The sequence below is a fragment of the Chiloscyllium punctatum genome, chromosome 1, assembly GCF_047496795.1.
Source record: "Chiloscyllium punctatum isolate Juve2018m chromosome 1, sChiPun1.3, whole genome shotgun sequence".
Classification (NCBI taxonomy): domain Eukaryota; kingdom Metazoa; phylum Chordata; class Chondrichthyes; order Orectolobiformes; family Hemiscylliidae; genus Chiloscyllium; species Chiloscyllium punctatum.
Genome location: NC_092739.1, coordinates 177,465,906 through 177,490,086, shown reverse-complemented (window position 1 = coordinate 177,490,086; position 24,181 = coordinate 177,465,906). Strand labels below are relative to the sequence as shown.

The 24,181-nt window shown below is 45.2% G+C and overlaps 1 protein-coding gene across 1 annotated transcript in view; it reads right to left on the bottom strand.

Moving 5' to 3' along the window:
• Positions 1-24,181, bottom strand: part of LOC140480821 (disintegrin and metalloproteinase domain-containing protein 12-like) — a 228,118-nt gene that overhangs the window by 103,784 nt on the left and 100,153 nt on the right. The window contains exons 7-10 of the mRNA XM_072576260.1: positions 21,773-21,838; positions 12,886-12,957; positions 7,316-7,482; positions 538-622 (exon numbers count right to left, since the gene is read on the bottom strand). Coding sequence (XP_072432361.1) covers positions 538-622; positions 7,316-7,482; positions 12,886-12,957; positions 21,773-21,838 — 390 coding nt within the window. The remainder of the gene's footprint in view (positions 1-537; positions 623-7,315; positions 7,483-12,885; positions 12,958-21,772; positions 21,839-24,181) is intronic.

The following is a 24,181-nucleotide window of genomic DNA, read 5'->3' as shown; positions in this document are numbered from 1 at the left end:
TGCATTTAAATAGTCATTAGATAGACATATGGATGAAAATAGAGTAGTGTAGGATAGATAGGCTTCAAATTGGTTCCACAGGTCAGTGCACCATCGAGGGCTGAAGGGCCTGTACTGCGCTGTAATGTTCTATGTTCTATGTGCAGATTAGGTGAATTGGCCAGGCTAAGTTGTCCATTGTGTTTAGAGATGTGTAGGTTAGGCGTTTAATGTGGCAGTGTGGGTCTGGGTGGGTTACTGTTCAGAGGGTCGGTGTGGACTTTTAGGGCCAAAGGGCTTGTTTCCACACTGTAGGGATTCTATGATTACCCAGTGATGTACGGGCAGAAGACTGAAAAAAAGCAAAGGTTAGATCCAGTTGCTCAAAGTAGACAAAGGCTAGGTACATGTACAGTGATAGCAATTGCTCTGTTAATTGATGTTGATCCACGTTTATTTTAAGTTTTGTTGAAGTAAATGTTCTGGTCAATCTTAGATGAGAGCAGGGTGTTACAATCCACAGTGAGTAAGAAAATAGAAGAGCGAGAGAATACTCACTGAGTTTACTCCTCCAGAAAGTCTTGGTGAACACATAGCACCTAAAGGTGCCAAACCTACAATACCTTCGTCAAAACGGCCCCCTCTGTAAAAGAGAAATCACCATTAATAGAACACTGTCCTAGACTCAAGAAATACTGACAGAGCATTCATCTTTTGTAAAGGCCAAGGAGTTCCTGCAGCTTTGCGTGTAAGTCATGACTTGTGCTCCAGAAATATTTGTGCCCCTATCCAAGCACATCCAGGAGCTGGTACACTAGCATCCCCCCAAGAAGGGGATTCTCAGAGACAGATATGCCCAACTATGGCTAACCAAGGACATTAAGGAGAGCATTAAGTTGAAAGAAAAGGTATAGAAGGAGGACAGCATGGTAGCTCAGTGGTTAACACTGCTGCCTCACTGCACCAGGGTCTTGGGTTCGATTCCTCCCTCAGGCAACTGTCTGTGTAGAGGTGGTACTTTCTCTCCACGTATGTCTGGGTTCCCACTGGGTGCTCTGGTTTCCTCCCACAAAGATATGCTGGTTAGGTTAATTGGCAACATAAAATTGCCCATAGTATTCAGGGAGGTGTAGGTTAGATGAATTAGCCAAGGGAAATACAGGGTTGCAGAGATAGGATCGGATGTGAACTTGTTGGGCTAAATGCTGTTTCTGTAGGGATTCTAAACAAATGGCCAAAATCAGTGACAATCCCAAAGACTGCATGTGGAGTTTGCACATTTCCCTGTTTCTGTATGGGTTTCCTTCCGGTGCTCTGGTTTCCTCCCCCAGTCCAAGGATGTTCAAGGAAGGTGAATTGGCCATGCTAAATTGTCTATAGTGTTAGGTGCTACAGTCGAGGGAAATGGGTCTGGGTGGGTTACTCTTCAGAGGGGTTAGTGTGGACTTGTTGGGCCAAATGACCTGTCCGCACCCTCTAGGGAATCTAATCTAAGACTTGGATAAATACACAATCTACAAAGACGAGCTAAAAAGATAATAAAGATGTAGAAAATAAACGATGAGGGCAAGCTAGCAAGGATTTAAATATTGTGAATTAGAGCTTTTTAAATCTATAAAAAGGAAGAAGAGGTCACAATGAACCTTAGCCCCTTAGAAAATGAATCAAGAGAAACAGCTTTGGAGAAGAAGGAAATGACAGAGGAGTTGAACAGATATTTTGCAACGACTTTACAGTGGAATATACTTTGAACAACTTTGATTTGATTAATTTCTTGTGTCATGTATTTATCACAGTGAAAAGTGTTGTTTAATGACATCACTGTGCAGCGACCTCTTAAAACCCAGAAAGTAAACCAAAACATAGATAATAAACTAAAATAAACAATGAAGTTCATCTTATAATCTTGACAAAGTGAGGTGGTCTTTGGTACAGCTCTTGTTTCTAGCTCAGCTCCTCTACCCTGGTCCTTGAGTCCATACTGTGAAGCTCACCACACTGCAGCCACTGCAACACTCTCTGGTGCCATCTCACTTCCACCAGTGCCACCATGTTTTCACGCTGGGTTGACCTTGATGATGCAGCCACTGCTGATGCTGCAGGACCCTGCACTGGGACCAAAATCACTGCTTCTGCCATCAGGCACCCAGTTCTAGCAGCAAGTTGGAACTTTGACTCAGTCTGCAAGTTTGGACCATTGGATTAAGGACTGAAGAATACAGGGGAGGAATGAAGTAACATCACCATCACTGGAGAAGTAGTATTAGACCAACTAACGAGGCAATAGGCAAAAAGGTCCCCCTGCCCCTGATGGCTTGAATCCTAGGATCATAAAAGAGCAGATACAGAGATAATGGATGCATTGGTTGTAATTTTCCAAAGATCCTTGAGTTTGGAGAAGTAACAGAGGCTGGAAAACTGCCATTGTGACACTGCTATTCAAAAAGTAAGGGAGGCAAAAAGCAGGGAACTGCAGACTGATTAGCCTTTCATCTATAACTGGAAAAGTATTGGAATCAATTATTAAGGAAATCATAGCAGAACATTTGGAAATTCATCATCTAATCAAGGAGAGTCAGCATGGGTTCCTGAAAAAGAAATCGTGTTGACTAATTTAATCGAGAAATTTGAGGATGTTTCAACCACAATGGATAAAGGGAACCAGTAACCCAGCCAGTTATAACCTCATCATTTATTCTCGATCATCAGTAAAGTGATGGAAGGGGTCATCGACAGTGCTATCAAGCAGCACCTGCTCAGCAATAACCTGCTCAGTGACGTCCAGTATGTGATTCTCCAGGGCCACTCAGTTCCAGACCTCATTCCAACCTTGATTCAAACATGGCCAAAAGAGCTGAATTGCAGAGGGGAGGTGAATGACAGTTGTTGGCATCAAGGCTGCATTTGACTGAGTGTGACACCAAGGAGCTCAAGGGGAAAGTGAGGACTGCAGATGCTGGAGATCAGAGTCGAAAAGTGTGGTGCTGGCAAAGCACAGCAGGTCGGGCAGCATCCGAGGAGCAGGACAATCGACGTTTTGGGCAGAGGTCCTTCATGAAGAATGTACATGCCCAAAGTATCGATTCTTTTGCTCCTCAGAAGCTGCCTGACCTGCTGTGCTTTTCCATCACTACACTTTTTTGACACCAAGGAGCTGGAGCAAAACTGGAATCAATGGATATCGAGGGAAAGCTGGAAGATTGGAAGATGGTTGTGGTTGTTGGAAATCAGTCATCTCCATGACATCTCTGCAGGCAGGAGTACTTCAGGAAAGCGTCCTCAGCCCAATCATCTTCAGCTGCTTCATTAATGAGCTCTATCATAAGGTCAGCGGAAGAGATGATCAGCACCATTGGTGACTCCTCAGGTACTGAAGCAGTGCAAGTACAAATGCAACAAATCCTGGACAATTTCCAGACTTTGGATGATAAGAGGTAAGTAACGTACACGCTGCAGACATGCACGTCTATGACCATCACCAATGAGAAAGAATCAAACCTCTATCCTTTGACATTCTATGGTGTTATCAACGCGGAATGCCCTACTATCAACATCTTGGGATTACCATTGACCCAAACCTCAATTGGACTATGCATATGAATAAGAAAAAGTGAAGAGTGCAGTTGCTGGAGAGTCAGATTTGAAAAGTGTGGCACTGGAAATGCAAGGCAGGTCAGGCAGCATCCGAGGAGCAGGAGAGTCAATGTTTCAGGCATAAGCTCTCATCAGGAATGTTTGGGGGGGTGGGGGTGGAAGAGAATTGTGAGATAAATAGGAGGGCGGGGGTGAGGCTTGGGGGAGGAGGTAGATAAGAAGATGATAGGTGAATGCAGGTGGGGAGATGGAGCTGATAGGTGGGAAGGAAATGAACAGGTGGTTAAGAGAGCAGTGCCAAGTTGGAAGGTTGGATCTGGGATGACGTGAGGGGCTGGGGAAATGAGGAAACTGATGAAATCGACCTTGTTGCCATGTGGTCGGAGGGTCCCAAGGCAGATGATGAGGCATTCTTCCTCCAATGTCATGAGGCTTGGACTTGGTGATGGAGGAGGGCCAGGACTTGCTTGTTCTTGGTGGAGTGGGAGGGGGAGTTGAAGTAGTCGATCACAAGATGATGGGTTTGTTGGGTGCATGTGTCCCGGAGATGTTCTCTGAAAAGTTCCATGAGTTAGCATTCTGTCTCCTCAGTGTAGAGAAGACCACATTGAGAGCAAGGTGAGGGCCCATGGTGTTCGAGGTGAGCTACTGGGATGGATTGAGGATTGGCTGTCTGACAGAAGGCAGAGAGTTGGGATAAAAGGTTCTTTTTCAGAATAGCAGCCGGTGATGAGCGGTGTCCCGCAGGGTTCAGTGTTGGGGCCACAGCTGTTCGCATTATATATTAATGATCTGGATGAAGGGACTGGGGGCATTCGAGCAAAGTTTGCCGATGATACGAAGATAGGTGGACAGGCAGGTAGTACTGAGGAAGTGGGGAGGCTGCAGAAGAATCTAGACAGTTTGGGAGAGTGATCCAGGAAATGGCTGATGGAATTCAATGTGAACAAATGCAAGGTCTTGCACTTTGGCAAAAAAAATAAAAGCACAGACTACTTTCTAAACAGTGAGAAAATTTGTAAAGCCAAAGTACAAAGGGTTCTGGGAGTGCTAGTCGAGGATTCTCTAAAGGTCAACATGCAGGTTGAGTCTGTGATTAAGAAAGCGAATGCAATGTTGTCACTTATCTCAAGAGGGTTGGAATATAAAAACACCATTGTGCTACTGAGACTTTATAAAGCTCTGGTTAGGCCCCATTTGGAGTGTCCAGTTTTGGTCCCCACACCTCAGGAAGGACATACTGGCAGTGGAACGTGTCCAGCGGAGATTCACACGGATGATCCCTGGAATGGTAGGTCTAATATATGAGGAACGGCTGAGGATCCTGGAATTGTATTCATTGGAGTTTAGAAGATTAAGGGGAGACTTAATAGAGACGTACAAGATAATACATGGCTTGGAAAGGGTAGATGCTAGGAAATTGTTTCCGTTAGGTGAGGAGACTAGGACCCGTAGACACAGCCTTAGAATTAGAGGGGGTAAATTCAGAACAGAAATGCGGAGACATTTCTTCAGCCAGAGAGTGGTGGGCCTGTGGAATTCATTGCCGCAGAGTGCAGTGGAGGCCGGGACGCTAAATGTCTTCAAGGTAGAGATTGATAGATTCTTGCTGTCTCGGGGAATTAAGGGCTACGGGGAGAATGCGGGTAAGTGGAGTTGAAGTGCCCATCAGCCATGATGGAATGGCGGAGTGGACTTGATGGGCCGAATGGCCTTACTTCCACTCCTATGTCTTATGGTCTTATGGTCTTAATACAGGGGATGAGGTGGGTGGATGTGCAGGAAAATCTCTGTGGATGTGAAAAGATTCTTTGGGGCCTTGGACGACGTGAAGGGAGTGGTGTGGGCATAGGTTTTACATCGCTTGCGGCAGGAAGAGAAGGTACCAGATATGGAGTGTGGAGTGGTGGGGCACATGGACCTCCAGAGGGGAGCCTCTGTGGAATGCAGATAGGGCAAGGGACCTATCTCTCTGGTGATGGGGTTTGATTGTAGGTGGTGAAAATGGCAGAGGATAATGCGCTGAATCTGGATATTTGGAGGAGTAGGATTCACAGGTGGAGGTGCAGAAAGTGGTGGAGATGTGCTGGAGGGCATTGTTGATCACGTGAGGGGGCAATTGCGGTCCTTGAAATAGGAGGCCGTCTGGGATGTTCTGGAGTTGAATTGCTCCTCCTGGGAGCAGATACAGCAAAGGAGGAGGAATTGGAAGTAAGGGATTGTGTTTTTGCAGGGAGCGGGATGGGAGGAGGTGTAATCGGGGTCACCGTGGGAATCAGTATGTTTGAAATAGATGTTTGTGTTGAGGCATTCACTGGAGATGGATGTGGAGATGTTTAGGAAGGGGACTGAGGTGTCTGAGATGGTCCAACTGAACTTAAGGTCAGGGTGGAAGGTGTTAGTGATGTTGATGAACTGTTCCACCTCCTCATGGGAGCAGTCATCAATGTAACAGTGGAAGAGGTGGTGGATGATGCAGGTGCAACTGCGGAAGATGGACTGTTCCATGTATCCTATGCACAGGCAGGTTTCACTGGGGCCCATGTGGGTTCTCATGGCTGCCCTTTTGGTCTGAAGCAAGTGGGAGGATTCGAAGGAGAAGTTGTTTGGTATAAGAACAAGTTCTGCCAATGGAATGAATGTGTTGGTTGAGGGGTGTGATTGGGTGGTGGGAGAGGATGAAACGAAGGGCTAGGAGCCCTTCGTCATGGCGGATGGATGTGTATAGAGGCTCGATGTCCATGGTGAAAATGAGGCATTGGTGGCTGGGGGAACAAAAGTCATGCAGGAGGTGGAGGGTGTGGGTGGTGTCCAGAATGTGTGTGGGGACTTTTTGACCAAGGGGGGGGAGGGGGGCAAGACGGTGTCAAAGTATGAGGAGACAAGTTCGGTGGGGCAAGAGCAGCTGGAGACAATAGGTCAACTGGGGCAGTCAGGTTTGTGAATTGTGGGTAAGAGGTCGGAATTGGTTGTGCGGGATTCTGGGAATATGAGGTTGGAGGCTGTGGATGGACAATCCCCTGAGGTGATGAGGTTGTGGATGGTCTTGGAAATGATAGTTTGGTGATGGGAGGTAAGGTTCTGGTCAAGGGGGCAGTCGGTGGAAGCATCCGTGCGTTGGTGTCTGACTTCAGAGATGTAGAGGTCAGTGCGCCAAACTGCTGCTGTGGCCCCCTTGTCTGATGGTTTGATGGTGAGGTTGGATTGGAGCAGAGTGAATGAAGGGCTGTGTATTGTGATTGTGAGTGTGAGAGTTTAGAGCAGGTGAGAGGGGTGGGCAGGTTCAAGTGGTTAGTGTCACGGCAGCAGTTGGAGAGGAAGAGGTCCAGGGCAGGTAAGAGACAGGGCGGGGTGTCCAAGAGACAAATGTTGGTGGCGAGGAAAGTGGTTCTGAGAGGGTGGGTGGGAGGGAGTCATGATTGAAAAAGTAAGCAAGGTAACAGAGGCTGCAGAAGAAATATTTGATGTCACATATAGTAAGAGGCTGAGTACTCAGCCTCGTCGGTCACTGGTGTTGAGGATTATAGTGCAAGTAGTGTTGTCGCGTGTTCTTTCACATTACGGTCTATAGGCAGTAGGTCGAGGATCCAGTTACAGAGAGGGGACCGAGACCTTGGTATTCAACTTTAGAGACGAGTTATAAGATCAAGGAGGTTATCTTGCTGCTGTGCAGAACTTTGGTTAAGTCACAGCTGAAGCACTGTGCACATTTGTGGTTCCCTCATGGGTGTGAGGTACTCACATGATGAGATGGGCATTGTCATTTTGCAGTCGTGGTAGAAGTGTTTCCTGCCTCCACTTCAGGAAGTGATTCATTGTTGATGATGCTTGGATATTGACGGGAACTTGGTCACTGGTCCACACCTCCACTCCAATCAGAGCAATGCGAATGTTGAATGGTCTGTAATACTGAAAAAGGGAGAAGTGTCTGTCACTCAAGGGATTGAATTGACCTGAAACATTGGTCCAACTCATCCGCTTTGACCAGACATCCCAAACTGAGGTTGTCCCATTTGCTCACATCTGACCCATATCCCTCCAAACCCCTCCTATTCATTTACACATCCAGGTGCCTTCCAAATATTGTAATTGTAACCACTTCTGCCATTTCCCCGGCAGCTCATTCCAAACACGAACCACCCTCTGTGTGAAAAAATTACCCCTCAAGTCCTTTTCATATAGAGTCATAGAACTGTCCAGCACGGAAACCCACTCATTCTGACATGAGTAAGATAAGTGCTATGGCATTAGAGGCAAGGTACTAGCATGGATAGAAGCTTGACTGTCTGGCAGAAGACAGTGGGGATTAAAGGGCCCTTCTCAGGATGGAAGCCTGTAACTGGTGGTACTCCACAAGGCTCACTATTGGGATCACAACTTTTCATTTCCTACCTTGTGACAAAGCTGTTCCTTTAACAAGGTTAAGTCATCCTTTTATTTTTCAGAGAGGTTGTAAATGACACAGCTTCTGAAAAGTCTGAGCTTGGAAAGATTTTAGGGTCTTTTTTTACAGTTAACAGATACTGCCTCAGACAGAAGGCTTTCAAGTAAAAGAAAACACTTGTGTAGGGAGAGTGGCCAGTTCTCCCAGCTCAGCTTATGCCAGGCTTGGTTTAGTTTTGGAAGTTGTGAAGAAAGGCTGGACCCAGAAGCAGGTCCTAGCTGATTCTTTCTCTCTGACTTCTCTTCTGTAAGATCCTGTGTTTGATGTTACCTTTTGTGCCAAGGGGTGTTTATGGGGATTGTTGCAAGTATTTTGGAGCATTATTATTAAGTGGGATAATACGTTGGGTTTTCGGACAGGTTAAGTTATTTGGTATTCTGTTTTCTGTTCTTTGTGTTTCATTCAGTAATCTTGTAAATAAATTCTGTTTTGTTTAAAATGAAGTGATTTGACCAGCTGATTCACTCCTGGTGTATCTACCTTTCACCTGCTTAAAACAACTAGCAATGTTAGGGGCTGGGCTACTTTCTGGAAATGTTTTGAGGGGGCTAGCCTGGTCCATAGCAACATGAAAGATTTGGACCAAGGAACTGAGGGCATTCTGGCTAAGTTTGCCGATGATACAAAATAGGTGGAGGGGCAGGTATTGAGGAAGCGGGTAGTCTGCAAAAAGATTTGGACAGATTCAGAGAGTGGGTGAAGAAGTGGCAGCTAAAATACAGCGATGGAAAGTGTGAGATCATGCACTTTGGTAGGAAGAATTGAGGCAAGGATTATTTTGTAAATGGAGAGAAATATTCAGTAATCTGAAGTGCAAAGGGACTTGGCGTTTCTCTTAAGGTAAACTTGCAGGTGGAATTGGTAGTTAGGAAGGCGCACACAATGCTGTCATTCATCTCGAGAGGACTAGATATAAAAGCAGGGATGTACTTTGGAGGTTTTCTAAGCCTCTGGTCAGACAACATTTATGAGCAATTTTGGGTCCCATACCTCAGGAAGGATATATTGGCCCTGGAGCGAGTCCAGAGGGAGTTCACCCTTCAGCTGACAAGGTTACCCTTCAGCCTCCAATGCTCCAGGGAAAAATGCCCTAGCTGATTCAGCCACCCCTTCTATCTCAAACCTATCATTGCCTGCAACGTCCTTGTAAATGTTTTCTGAACCATCTCAAATTTCACTATATCCTGCTGAAAGAAGTACGACCAGAATTGCATACAGTATTCCAAAGGTGGCCTCACCAGTGTCCTGTACATCCCAATGTCTTTACTCAATATTACAACCAAGCATGCCAAACACTTTCTTTACCATCCTGTCTCCCTGCAACTCCACTTTTAAAGAAAGGTGCACCTGCACCCAGAGGTCTCTTTGTTCTTCAAACTCCCAAAGTCCTTCCATTTCCTGAATAAGTCCTCCCTGATTTGCTTTACCAAAATGCAAGACCTCATGTTTATCTAAATTAAACTCCAAATGCCACTTCTGGCCCATCCGGCCAACAGCTCATTATATTCTGAGATAATCTTCTTCACCGTCCACTGCACCACCTATTTTACTGTCATCTGCAAACTTACGAACTGTGCTCCCTATATTCACATCGAATTCATTGACATAAATGATGAAAAGCACTGGCCCCAGCACTAATTCTTATGGCACATCATTGTCTTTTTGCTACAGCAATGTAGTTCGTCTCACTGCCCAGCCTTTCACCTCTAGCCAGAAGTCACACGACACCAGGTTGTAGTCCAACAGGCTTATTTAAAATCACAAGTTTTTGGAGCGCAATCCCTTTGTCAGGTGAAGTGAAAGAGAAGAACACGCAGTCATAGAGTTTATAGGCAGAGAGATCAAGGGCAGAGCTCACTAGTGTGAGCAGAGTATCGAATAATAAATCTCTGCAGATGACCAAGAGTGTTAGACGGTGTGAGTAAAGAATCAACAGCTGAATAACAAATGAAAGAATGACCTATAATCCAATTAAATGAAGCAGGGAAATAATTACAAAAAATTAAATATAATATGGTGCTTGAGACACACTAAATGATTGGCATAACATGATAGGTATAAGAATTGCAGGCCGAGGCTCGAACCAAAATAATAAGTTATCCAAAAATGTACAAACTAATTAAGGTAAACAGATCACGACAATTTATCAAGGTTGTGGTATCAGAACAGGACACTAAGGCAGATTTTACAGATAGAGAATAGTGTGATGTCTTCAGTTTCACCTCCAGCCTGCAAATCTTTCTTCTTATTATAATGATCCCATTGCACATTGAAAGCCACATTTGACTCTGCCATGACCCTCACGTTGGTGGTCGGGAATTATTGGAAAAGGTTCTTCGGGACAAGATCGATATGTATTTAGAAGCAAATGGACTTTGTGTGGGGGAAAATTGTGCTTCACTAACCTGATCAAGTTTTTTGAGGTGTTTTATGATGTCAACATGGACCTTGGTAAAACCTTTGATAAGGTCCCTCATGGCAGACTGGTACAAAAGGTGAAGTCACATGTTTTGGAGGTGAGCTAGCAGGATGGACACAGAATTGGCTTAGTCATAAGAGACAAAGCGTAGCAGTGGAAGGATGCTTTTCGGAATGGAGTACTGTGACTTGTGGTGTTCCTCAGGGATCAGTGCTGGAAGCTCTGTTGTTCATGGTCTACATAAACGATTTGGAGGAAAATGTCACTGGTGTATTTAGTAACTTTGTGGACAATACAAAGATTGGTGGAGTTGCAGATAATCAGGAGGACTGACAGAGAATACAGCAGGATATAGATCAGTCTGAGTTATGGTCAGAAAAATGGCAGAAATAGTTTAATCCGGACAAATGTGTGGTGATATATTTTGGAAGGTCAAGCAGAGTGGAAATTATACAGTGAATGGCAGAACCCTTGGGAGAATTGATATACAGAGGGATCTGGGTGTGCAGGTTCACAGATAACTGAAGGTGGCAGCACAGATAGATGAGGTAGTAAAAAAGGTCGATAGTATACTTGCCTTCAATAGAAGGGGCATTGTGTATAACGATAGGCAAGCTATACTGTAGCTTTACAGAACTTTAGTTCGGCCACACTTGAATATTGCGTACGGTTCTGGTCACCACACTACCAGGAGGATGTGGATATTTTGGAGAGGGTACACAAAAGGTTTACCACAATGTTGCCTGGGATTGGGATTTTAGCTGTGAAGAAAGATTGGAAAGACCTGGCTCGTTTTCACTGGAACTGAAAATGTGTTGCTGGAAAAGTGCAGCCGGTCAGGCAGCATCCAAGGAGCAGAAGAATCAACGTTTCGGGCATGAGCCCTTCTTCAGGAATCTGTTTTCACTGGAAGGCAGGAATTACGGGGTCACCTGACAGAAGTTTCTAAGTTTGTGAATGGATGGATAGAGTGGAAAGTGTCAGGTAAACAGGGTGGAGGGTCTAATTACTGGGGGACACAGGTTTAAGGTGTGGGGCGGGAAGTTTAAAAGAGATGTGTGAGGCAAATATTTTGCACAAAGGGTGGTGAGTGCCTGGAATGTGCTGCCAAAGGAGAGAGTGAAAGCAAATGGACCAATACATGAATAGGAAGGGAACACAGGGATATAGTAATTTCCACCCTGGGAAAAGGTTTCCAACTATCCACTCTTTCTATGTCTCGCATCATCTTGTACTCCTCTATCAAGTCACCTCTCATCCCTCTTCACTTCAATGAGAAAAGCCTGAGCTCCCTCAACCTTTCTTCATAAAACACGCCGTCCATCCCAGGCAGCATCCTGGTAAATCTCTTCTGCACCTTCTCTTAACCTTCCACCTCCTTCATATAATGAGGTGACCAGAACTGGACACAATATTCTAAGTGTTGTCTAACCAGGGCTTTATAGAGCTGCAGCATAACCTTGTGGCTCTTAAACTCAATCCCCCTGTTAATGAAAGCCAACACACCATACGCCTTCTTAACAACCCTATCATCTTAGACGGCAACTTTGAGGGATCTATGGAGGTGGACTCCAAGGTCATTCTATTACCCACACTACCAAGAATCTTAACATTAAACCTGTAATCTACATTCAAATTCGACCTTCCAACGTGAATGACTTCACACTTTTCAAGGTTGAACACCATCTGCCAGCCCATCTGCCAGCCCAGCGCTGCATCTGTCAATGTCCACTGCAACCTACAACTGCCCTCCACACTATCCACAACTCCACCAACCTTTGTGTCTTTGGTAAACTTACTAACCCACCCTTCCACTTCCTCATCCAAGTCATTTATAAAAATCACAAAGAGCAGAGGTCCCAGAACTGATCCCTGTGGAACACCATTGGTCACTGAGCTCCAAGCTGAATACTTTCCACCAACTACCACCCTCTATCTTCTAGGGCCAGCCAGTTCTGTATCCAGATAACCAGATTTTCCTGTATCCCATGCCTCCTTACTTTCTGCATGAGCCTACCATGGGGAACCTTATCAAACACCTTGTTAAAGTCCATATATACCACATTCACTGCTCTATCTTTATCAAAGTAATTTATCTCATCCTCAAAGGATTCAATAAGGCTTGTGGGGCATAACCTGCCCCTCCCAAAGCCATGCTACCTATCTATAATCAAGCTATGCTTTTCTAAATAATCATTAGTCCTGTCTCTCAGAATCTTCCCCAATAATTTGCCCAACGCAGATGTAAGACTGACTGGTCTGTAATTCCCAGGGTTGTCCCTATTCCCTTTCTTGAACAAGCGAATAACATTTGCAACTCTCCAATGGGTTACCACAATGCTGTATTTAATGGCATTGTCATTCTGCCCTGCCTGATAGGAAGGAGAGACTGAACAGAGATTTAGCAGAGAAAGGTGAACCTGTATGGGAACAGAGTCTTCATACTCACCAGGTCGACTGTGTTGGCAATGTCAATCATTCTTCGCACTACAGCTCCTCGGTTACTGTCCATATTCTGATACTGGAAGGAAACAGAATGGTTGGTGCTGATTCAGTGAATCAAACAGACCAATTCAGACTCCCCATGATCACACACACCCTCCACTGCTCTCCAAACACTCCCCAAAGTTGTGTGGAGTCCTCATAATCCTTTCTGACTTCTTTACAGTGGGAGGGTTAGAGAGCACAGGCTGAGGCCATTCACCTAACCTGCCAGTGCTGTACCTGTGGAGGAGCTCTCCTGTTAATATCACGTTCCTGCTCTGCCCCCATAGCCTGACATTGTTTCCTCCCCCTCACATATTTGTTAAGCCCTTCTTTTGAAACTGTAACCACGTTCAAGGCTATGGGAAATTGGGAGTAGTGCAGGTAATATTGTGTATTTTAGTGATGTAGATTTGATGGGCTGAAAGGCCTCTTCTCTACTACACCCTTTCAGACACTTCACATACAAGCACAAAGCAATCGAGATGAAGATTGTCATGAGAGGGGAATGCCTGAACTTCAAAAAGTGATGATTAACATAAATTAATCACCAAGGTTCAAAGACATTGGGCCAGATTTTGCAAGGATTGTCTGTTCCTTCCTTACAGGTGAAGATGGAGGTTCATATATTTCCCAGATTCCAATCAAGATTCCTTCAAAAATGTGGAGATTACTTTAAATCGGAGAGGTTCCTTTAGTGCAAACCTTGGCTACTTTTGACCACAGTGTTTGTTGTAATCTAGGAGTTGAATGTCTAGCAGTACAGAAATTGCCACTTTGGCACCTGTTGTGAGAAGAAATACATAAGGTGCTTTTGGGCCCCTTATCAAAGGAAAGAAATAACGGTATTGGAGGTAGTGCAGAGAATGGGCACTGGGTATGAAGGTACTAATCTTCGAAGCTCTGATAAAGAAGCAGCACTTCGAAAGCTAGTGCTTGAAAATATGACTATAACCTGGTGTTGTGTGATTTATATCTTTGTCCATCCAAGACCAACACCAGCTCCTACAAATCATGGATATAAAAGGGCTGTCTTCTGAGTTATAGAGATGTACAGCACGGACACAGATCCTTAGGTTCAACTCATCCATGCCAAACAGATAACCTAACCTGATCTTGCCCCACTTGCTTGCACTTGGCCCATATCCCCCCCAACCCTTCCTGTTCATATACTTATTCATATACAGTAGCGCCTTGACATACGAATGATCTCGTTCACGAACAAATCAGTTTCCGAACAGGATTATACGTAAAACTTTGTTTCAACATATGTACGAAATTCAAGGTACGAATGAAGGGACAAATGCAAAAAGCCCGTGTGCGACCATGTGGTTTCATTGTTCTGCTTTGCTACGCGCTTGTTGAACGCAAAAGCTCTTGGGCCCCGCATGATCTCATTCAGTTCGTCTTTGGTGCGTGCACTGTGAACAGCTATCCAAGCATTCTTACACTCTCCGAACAATGGGAAAAATTGATTCAGTTCGTGAACTTTTCGGTTCGCGAACCGGGTCCAGGAATGGATTAAGTTCATAAGTCGAGGTGCTACTGTATTTAAATGCTGTAATTGTACTAGCCTTGACCACTTCCTCTGGCAGCTCAGTCCATACCCACATCACCCTCTGTATGAACATAGAACATAGAACATAGAACAATACAGCGCAGAACAGGCCCTTCGGCACTTGATGTTGTGCCAACCTATGAATTATTCTCAGCTCGTCCCCCTACACTATCCCATCATCATCCATGTGCTTATCTAAGGATTGTTTAAATCTCCCTAATGTGGCTGAGTTGACTACCTTAAAAGGAAGGGCATTCCACACCCTTACCACTCTCTGAGTAAAGAACCTGCTTCTGACATCTGTCTTAAATCTATCACCCCTCAATTTGTAGTTATGCCCCCTCGTACAAGCTGACGTCATCACCCCCGTTGCCAGTGAAGACGAGAAGATCATTGCCAACGGTACTGCAATTTCCTCTCTTGCTTCCCACATAATCCTAGGATATATCCCGTCAGGCCCGGGGGACTTGTCTATCCTCAAGTTGTTCAAAATGTCCAACACATCTTCCTTCCTAACAGATATCTCTTCTAGCTTATCAGTCCGTTTCACACTCTCCTCTTCAACAATACAGTCCCTCTCGTTCGTAAATACTGAAGAGAAGTACTTGTTCAAGACCTCTCCTATCTCTTCCGACTCAATACACAGTCTCCCACCACTGTCCTTGATCGGACCTACCCTCGTTCTTGTCATTCTCAGGTTTCTCACATACGCATAGAATGCCTTGGGGTTATCCTTGATCCTATCCGCCAGGGATTTTTCATGCCCTCTCTTAGCTCTCCTAATCCCTTTCTTCAGGTCCCTTCTGGCTATCCTGTATCCCTCCACTGCTCTGTCTGAACCTTGTTTCCTCAACCTTATGTAAGCCTCCTTCTTCCTCTTTACTAGACATTCAACCTCCCTCGTCAACCAAGGCTCCCTCACACGACCATTTCTTTCCTGCCTGATCGGTACATACATATCAAGGACACGTCGTATCTGCTCCTTGAAAAAGTCCCACATTTCCACCACATCCTTCCCTGACAGCCTATGCTCCCAACGTATGCTCCTGAGTGGCAACAGGGGTGGTACCAGGGGACTGGAGAGTAGCGAATGTTGTGCCCCTGTTCAAAAAAGGGAATAGGGATAACCCCGGGAATTACAGGCCAGTTAGTCTTACTTCTGTGGTAGGCAAAGTAATGGAAAGGGTACTGAGGGATAGGATTTACGAGTATCTGGAACGGCACTGCTTGATTAGGGACAGCCAGCACGGATTTGTGAAGGGTAGGTCTTGCCTTACAAGTCTTATTGAATTCTTCGAGGAGGTGACCAAGCATGTGGATGAGGGTAGAGCAGTGGATGTAGTGTACATGGATTTTAGTAAGGCATTTGATAAGGTTCCCCATGGTAGGCTTATGCGGAAAGTCAGGAGGCATGGGATAGAGGGAAATTTGGCCAATTGGATAGAAAACTGGCTAACCGGTCGAAGTCAGAGAGTGGTAGTAGATGGTAAATATTCAGCATGGAGTCAAGTTACAAGTGGAGTTCCGCAGGGATCAGTTCTGGGTCCTCTGCTGTTTGTAATTTTTATTAATGACTTAGATGAGGGAGTCGAAGGGTGGGTCAGTAAATTTGCAGATGATACGAAGATAGGTGGAGTTGTGGACAGTGAGGAGGGCTGTTGTCGGCTGCAGAGGGACTTAGATATGATGCAGAGCTGGGCTGAGGAGTGGCAGATGGAGTTCAACCCTGCCAAGTGTGAAGTTGTCCATTTTGGAAGAACAAATCAGAATGCGGAATACAGGGTTAATGGTAGGGTTCTTGGTCAGGTGGAGGAACAGAGGGATCTTGGGGTCTATGTACATAGATCTTTGAAGGTTGCCACTCAGGTGGATAGAGTTTGTAAGAAGGCCTATGGAGTATTATCGTTCATTAGCAGAGGGATTGAATTCAAGAGTCGTGAGGTGATGTTGCAGCTGTACAGGACTTTGGTTAGGCCACATTTGGAGTACTGTGTGCAGTTCTGGTCGCCTCACTTTAGGAAAGATGTGGAAGCTTTGGAGAGGGTGCAGAGAAGATTTACCAGGATGTTGCCTGGAATGGAGAGTAGGTCGTACGAGGATAGGTTGAGAGTTCTCGGCCTTTTCTCGTTGGAACGGCGAAGGATGAGGGGTGACTTGATAGAGGTTTATAAGATGATCAGAGGAATAGATAGAGTAGACAGTCAGAAACTTTTTCCCCGGGTACAACAGAGTGTTACAAGGGGACATAAATTTAAGGTGAAGGGTGGAAGGTATAGGGGAGATGTCAGGGGTGGGTTCTTCACCCAGAGAGTGGTGGGGGCATGGAATGCGCTGCCCGTGGGAGTGGTAGAGTCAGATTCATTGGCGACCTTTAAGCGGCATTTAGATAGGTACATGGATGGGTGCTTAATCGAGGATAGAAGTTCGGCACAACATCGTGGGCCGAAGGGCCTGTTCTGTGCTGTATTGTTCTATGTTCTATGTTCTATGTTCTAAAAAAGTCTTTCACTGTTTACCCTATCTAATCCTCTGATCATCTTGTTTGTGTCTTTCAAATCCCCCCTTAGCCTTCTTCTTTCCAATGAGAACAGACCCAAGTCTCTCAGCCTTTCCCCACAAGACTTTCCTTCCAGACCAGGCAATGTCCTGGTAAATCTCCTCTGCACCTTTTCCAATGCTTCCACATCCTTCCTGTAATGGGGCGATCACATCTGTACACAATATTCCAAGTGTGGCCACACCAGCGTTTTGTTTAGTTGCAGCATGATATTGCAGTTCCGGAACTCAATCCCTCTATCAATGAATCTACCATTCCTGAAGAAGGGCTCATGCCTGAAATGTCGATTCTCCTGCTCCTTGGATGCTGCCTGACCTGCTGCGCTTTTCTAGCAGCACATTTTCAGCCCTCTACCAATGAAACCTAACACACCATATGCCTTCTTAACAGCACTATCCACTGGGTGGCAACTTTCAGAGATCTATGCACATGGAGTCCAAGATACCTCTGCACATCCACACTACCAAGAATCTTTCCATTAACCCAGTATTCTGCCTTCCTGTTATTCTTCCCAAAGTGAATCACCTCACATTTAGTGCATTTAGTTGCCCTGCAGGTCTCTTTTGTATTTTTTCTCTTAGACCCTCAACAATGCCCTCTAGTTCTGGATTCCCCCACCTCAGGGAAAAGACATTGACTATTTACACTATCCATGCCCCTCATGATTTTGTAATCCTCTTTCTGGTCACCCCTTAGCCTCCGATGCTCCAGGGAAAACAGCCCCAGCCTGTTCAGCCTCTCCCTGTAGCTCAAATCCTCCAACCCTGGCAACATCCTTGTAAATCTTTTCTGAACCCTTTCAAGTTCCACATCTTTCTGATAGGAAGGTGACCAGAATTGCACGCGTTATTCAAAAAGTGACCGAACCAATGTCCTGTACAGCCGCAACATGACCTCCCAACTCCTGTACTCAATACTCTGACCAATAAAGGAAAGCTTACCAAACGCCTTCCTCACTATCCTATCCACTTGCAACTCCACTTTCAAGGAGCTATGAACCTGCACTCCAAGGTCTCTTTGTTCAGCAAAACTCCCTAGGACCTTACCATTACGTGTATAAGTCCTGCTAAGATTTGCTTTCCCAAAATGCAGCACCTCCATTTAGCTAAATTAAACTCCATCTGCCACTTCTCAGCCCACTGGCCCATTGGATCAAGATCCCGTTGCAATCTGACTTGCTGCTTATGTTATTTAGCATGCAAGTAGCCCTGTTTGCTGCCTTCCCCAGGTTGACACCTCATCTTCAAGAATGCCTGGAGCTTCTCCTGGCATGATCTCCTGCACTCTCCATTGAAACCAAGTTGATCCTCTGGGTTGACGGTAATGGTTGAGTGGGGAATATGCCAGACCATGAGATTACAGATTGTGCTGGAGTACCATTCTGCTGCTGTTGATGACCCACAGCGCTTTTTGGATGCCCAGTTTTGAGGTGTTATATCTGTTTGAAGTCTGTCCCTTTTAGCACAATGACAGAGCCACAAAACATGATGGAGAGTAGTCTCAATATGAAGGTGGGACTTGGTCTCTACAAGAACTGTGCGATGGTTGCTCTAAAATGATACTGTCATGGACGTATACATCTGCAGCTGGTAGATTAGTTAGGATGAGGTCAAGTATGTTTTTCCCTGTTGTTGGTTCCTTAACCACCTGCTACAGACGCAGTCAAGCAGTTATGTCCTTCAGTAGTCGAGCAGCTCGATCTGTAGTGCTGCTGCCAATTACATTCAGTGCTTCGTCCAGTGTTGTTCAACTCAGGAATATTAACTCATCAGCTGAGGGAGGATGGTACGTGGTAATCAGCAGGAAGTTTCCTTGCCTGTGTTTCAGCTGAAATCATGAGATTTCATGGGGTCCACAGTCAGTGTTGAGGACTCCCAGAGCACCTCCCTCCCGACTGTGTCCCACTGTGCAACCACCTCTGCTGGGTCTGTCCTGCCGGTGGGACAGGATTTATCCAGGGATGGTGGTGGTGACGTCTGGAATATTGTAAGGTGCGAGTATGACTATGGCAGGTTGTTGTTTGACTAGTCTGTGAGACAGCTCTGCCAGTTTTGGCACTAGCCCCTTAATGTTAGTGAGGAGGACTCTGCAAAGTTGACAGGGCTGTTTCTGTTGTTGTCTTTTCCTGTGCCTAGGTCAATACCAGGTGATCTGTCTAGTTTCATTTCTTTGTTGAGACTTTGAAGCGATTGGTACAACTGGTTGGTTTACTTGGCCATTTCAGAGGGCAACTGAGAGTCAAACTCATCATTGTGGGTCTGGAGTCATATGTGGGTCAGACCAGGTAAGAATGGCTGATTAAAAGACATGATTAACCAATGCTGCCTTCTTTTGTGTCATTAGCACATTTGGATATCCAACATTCGAATGCCATTATCCAAATCATGACTAAATAATGTGAATAATTGAGGCTGTTCCACAGATCCTTGTGGGATAGCACTATTTACATCCTGACATTCACTGTCCTTTAATTCCCCCCCATCCCATTTCCATTTGTGAGTCTCCCCCTCACTGTCTTCCAGTGAAGCTCAACTGAGTCCTCTCCAATATGTGTTAATCTCTCTCTTTGTAGATGAGTGCCATTCACTAAATCTTCATTCATGTCTTACATGAAGGCAGAATTAGACCATGTGACCAGTGGAATGCTGGGTCCTCTACTTTTCATCATTTATATAAATGATTTGGATGTGGACACAGGCGATATGGTTAGTACGTTTGCAAATGACACCAAAATTGGAGATGTTGTGGACAGCGAAGAAAATTACCTCAGAGTACAACGAAATCTTGATCAGATGGGCCAATGGGCTGACGAGTGGCAGATAGAGTTTAATTTAGATAAATGCGAGGTGCTGCATTTTGGAAAGGCAAATCAGAGTCGGACTTATACATTTAATGGCAAAGTCCAAGGTAGTGTTGCTGAACAAAGAGACCTTGGGGTACAGGTTCATAGTAGAGTCACAGGTAGACAGGATAATGAAGAAGGCATTTGTTATGCTTCCATTATTGGTCAGAATATTGAGTACAGGAGTTGGGAGGTCATGTTGCGGACAGCACAATATACAGGACATTGGTTCGGCCACTTTTGGAATATTGCTTGCAATACTGGTCTCCTTCCTATTCCGGTTTCCTTCCTTGAAACTTGAAAGGGTTCAGAAAAGATTTACAAGGATGTTGCCAGGGTTGGAGAATTTGAGCTACAGGGAGAGGCTGAACAGACTGGGGTTGTTTTCCCTGGAGCGTCGGAGGCTGAGGGGTGACCTTATAGAGGTTTATAAAATCATGAGGGGCATGGATAGGATAAATGGACAAAGTTTTTTCTCTCAGGTGGGGAAGTCCAGAACTAGAGGGCATAGCTTTCAGGTGAGAGGAGAAAGTTATAAAAGGGACCTCAGGGGCAACTTTTTCACACAGAGGGTGGTACGTGTATGGAATGAGCTGCCAGAGGAAGTGGTGGAGGCTGGTACAATTGCAACATTTAAAAGGCATCTGGATGAGTATATGAATAGGAAGGGTTTGGAGGGATATGGGTCAAGTGCTGGCAAATGGGACTAGATTTAGTCAGGATATCTAGTCAACATGGACGAGTTAGACCGAAGAGTCTGTTTCCATGCTGTACATCTCTCTGACTCTATGATTCTGAGTTTTCTTTGCCATTCGATTGTAGCTGATATGTTTCTCAGTCTCTTTCTCTTGCTTTCTCCCTATAACCCCCGATCCCCTTATCAATCCTGAACCTATCTATCTCTGTCTTCAATACACTCACCACCCTCTGGCTGAAGAAATTCTTCCTTATCTCAGTTCCAAAGGTCGTCCCTTCACTCTGAGGCCATGTCTTCAGGACCTAGTCAATCCGCCTGGTGGAAACATTTCCTCCACATCCACTTTATCCAGGCCTCTCAAAACTCTGTCTGTGACTTTATTTCTGTTTGAAATGTCTCACTGTCTGTGAGTCCACAGCTCAATCATTATCACATCTCAACCACGCTGTTCACAGCCTCCTTGTCTCAGTGTTCAGTTCTGTAATTTTGGATCTTGAGTTCCCTTTTTCATTTGTTTTTATTCTTGTTTTTCCCTCTGCGACTCTGCATTCAATTGCAGGTCAGCTCCACTCACTCCTCTTAAGACATATTTGGCTTTGCGCACTGCAACTTTTTATCTATCTTGTCCAGCTGATAATAGCCTCAAAATTTTACTATTTCATTGTTTATGATTTAATGTGACAAGTGTGTCTCTCACAAAGTCATCCTTTGTTGCCTATCTCTCATTTCCCTTTAACTGAGTGGTTTGCGAGACCATTTCATACGACAGTTAATGGTCACCCAGTTCTGGTACATCGAGGTTGTCAAATGTCAACCAGAGGAGGTAAACAGCTGATTTCTTTCTCTAAAGGACATTAGTGAACTAGTTGTTTTTTTTATGACATTAACAGACAGTTTCATGATTCTCATCATGAATGACTGGCTTTTGGTTCCAGGTTTATGAAGTGAATTTAAATTTGACTAGCTGCTGTAGTGGGATTTGAACTTGTATCCCCAGATCAATACACAAGGTATGAGCAGTCTTTTGTCATGACCACGACACTACCATGACTCCCCCACTTTTGATGGTTACGCCAACAGCTTTACATTATTCTTTAAGGCTTGAAAATGTGCAACAAGATCCCAAAGTTATTTATGTGCATCAGGGACAGTAGAGATCCACACAAATCCTGATCCTGCAGGAGGAGACTGTACCCACCAGGTTCTGATCTGTCACAAGCACCAGCTCGACATATCTTGTCTCTGACAGCACATCCCTTCCCATCTGGAGAAAGAGAAAATCTCTGTCAGTTTGAAGTGAAACAATACAGTGAGCCCTGAATGAGCCAGTACCGGTTACAGGCCAATTCACATGGCTTATCCCTTTTCTTGTAGGCCCGAGTATTTTGTCCCGTCCACTATCTTTATTTCCTCAGAATGATCCTCAGTTTGAAATTAACTGTGATCTATTCATAGGCTTGTTACTTCTCCTTCTTTTACATTCTCCTTTTCCAGACCCTCCCTTCTTTTTCCTTTAAGTAAAAGTTGCATCCAGTTCAGAAAACACCCACTAACATCACAACTTGCAGATCAAATCTGTGGGCCATCATCAGGTAGGTGTGGCCCGGATCTGTATACATCAGTGGGTTGGAAATGGAAGAGCATTGAGAACTAGGGGTCACTGTTTAACAGTAATGCATCACCTGTTTAAAATCAAGAAAAAGTGATATTCTCTGCCACAAAGAAGGTTGTATATAGAGTCATAGAGATGTACAACATGGAAACAGACCCTTCAGTCCAACCCGTCCATGCTGACCAGATATCCCAACCCAATCTAGTCCCACCTGCACTACCCGGCCCATATCCCTCCAAACCCTTCCTATTCGTATAGCCATCCCAATGCCTCTTAAATGTTGCAATTGTACCAGTCTCCATCACTTCCTCTGGCAGCTCATTCCATACCCATACCACCCTCTGTGTGAAAAAATTGCCCCTTAGGTCTCTTTTATATCTTTCCCCTCTCACCCTAAACCTATGCCCTCGAGTTCTGGACTCCCCAATCCCAGGGAAAAGACTTTGCCTATTTATCCTATCCATGCCCCTCATAATTTTGTAAACCTCTATAAGGTCACCCCTCAGCCTCCGACGCTCCAGGGAAAACAGCATCAGCCTGTTTAGCCTCTCCCTGCAGCTCAGATCCTCCAAGCCTGGCAACGTCCTTGTAAATCTTTTCTGAACCCTTTCAAGTTTCACAACATCTTTCCGATAGGAAGGAGACCAGAATTGCACGCAATATTCCAACAGTGGCCTAACCAATGTCCTGTACAGTTGCAACATGACCTCCCAACTCCTGTACTCAACTCTCTGACCAATAAAGGAAAGCATACCAAATGCCTTCTTCACTATCCTATCTACCTGCGACTCCACTTTCAAGGAGCTATGAACCTGTACTCGAAGGTCTCTTTGTTCAGCAACACTGCCTCAGACCTTACCATTAAGTGTATAAGTCCTGCTAAGATTTGCTTTCCCAAAATGCAGCACCTCGCATTTATCTGAATTAAACTCCATCTGCCACTTCTCAGCCCAGTGGCCCATCTGGTCCAGATCCTGTTGTAATCTGAGGTAACCCTTTTCACTGTCCACTACACCTCCAATTTTGGTGTCATCTGCAAACTTACTAACTGTACCTCTTATGCTCGCATCCAAATCATTTATGTGAATGACAAAAAGTAAAGGGCTTAGCACCGATCCTTGTGGCACTTCACTGGTCACAGTCCTCCAGTCTGAAAAACAACCCTCCACCACCACCCTCTGTCTTCTACCTTTGAGCCAGTTCTGTATCCAAATGGCTAGTTCTCTCTGTATTCCATGAGATCTAACCTTGTTAATCAGTCTTCCATGGGGAACCTTGTCAAACGCCTTATTGAAGTCCATACAGATCACATCTACTGCTCTGGCCTCATCAACCTTCTTTGTTACTTTATCCAAAAACTCAATCAAGTTTGTGAGACATGATTTCCCACGCACAAAGCCATGTTGACTATCCTGAATCAGTCCTTGCCTTTCCAAATACATGTACAAGGTAAAAACAATGACTGCAGATGCTGGAAAGATGGCCTCCTTCTTTAGAGACCGCAATTTCCCTTCCCACGTGGTTAAAGATGCCCTCCAATGCATCTCGTCCACATCCCGCACCTCTGCCCTCAGACCCCACCCCTCCAACCGTAACAAGGACAGAACGCCCCTGGTGCTCACCTTCCACCCTACAAACCTTCACAAAAACCAAATCATCCGCCGACATTTCCGCGACCTCCAAAAAGACCCCACCACCAGGGATATATTTCCCTCCCCACCCCTTTCCGCCTTCCGCAAAGACCGTTCCCTCCGTGATTATCTGGTCAGGTCCACACCCCCCTACGACCCACCCTCCCATCCTGGCATTTTCCCCTGCCACCGCAGGAACTGTAAAACCTGTGCCCACATCTCCTCACTCACCTCTATCCAAGGCCCTAAAGGAGCCTTCCACATCCATCAAAATTTTACATGCACATCCACTAATATCATTTATTGTATACGTTGCTCCCGATGCGGTCTCCTCTACATTGGGGAGACTGGGCGCTTCCTAGCA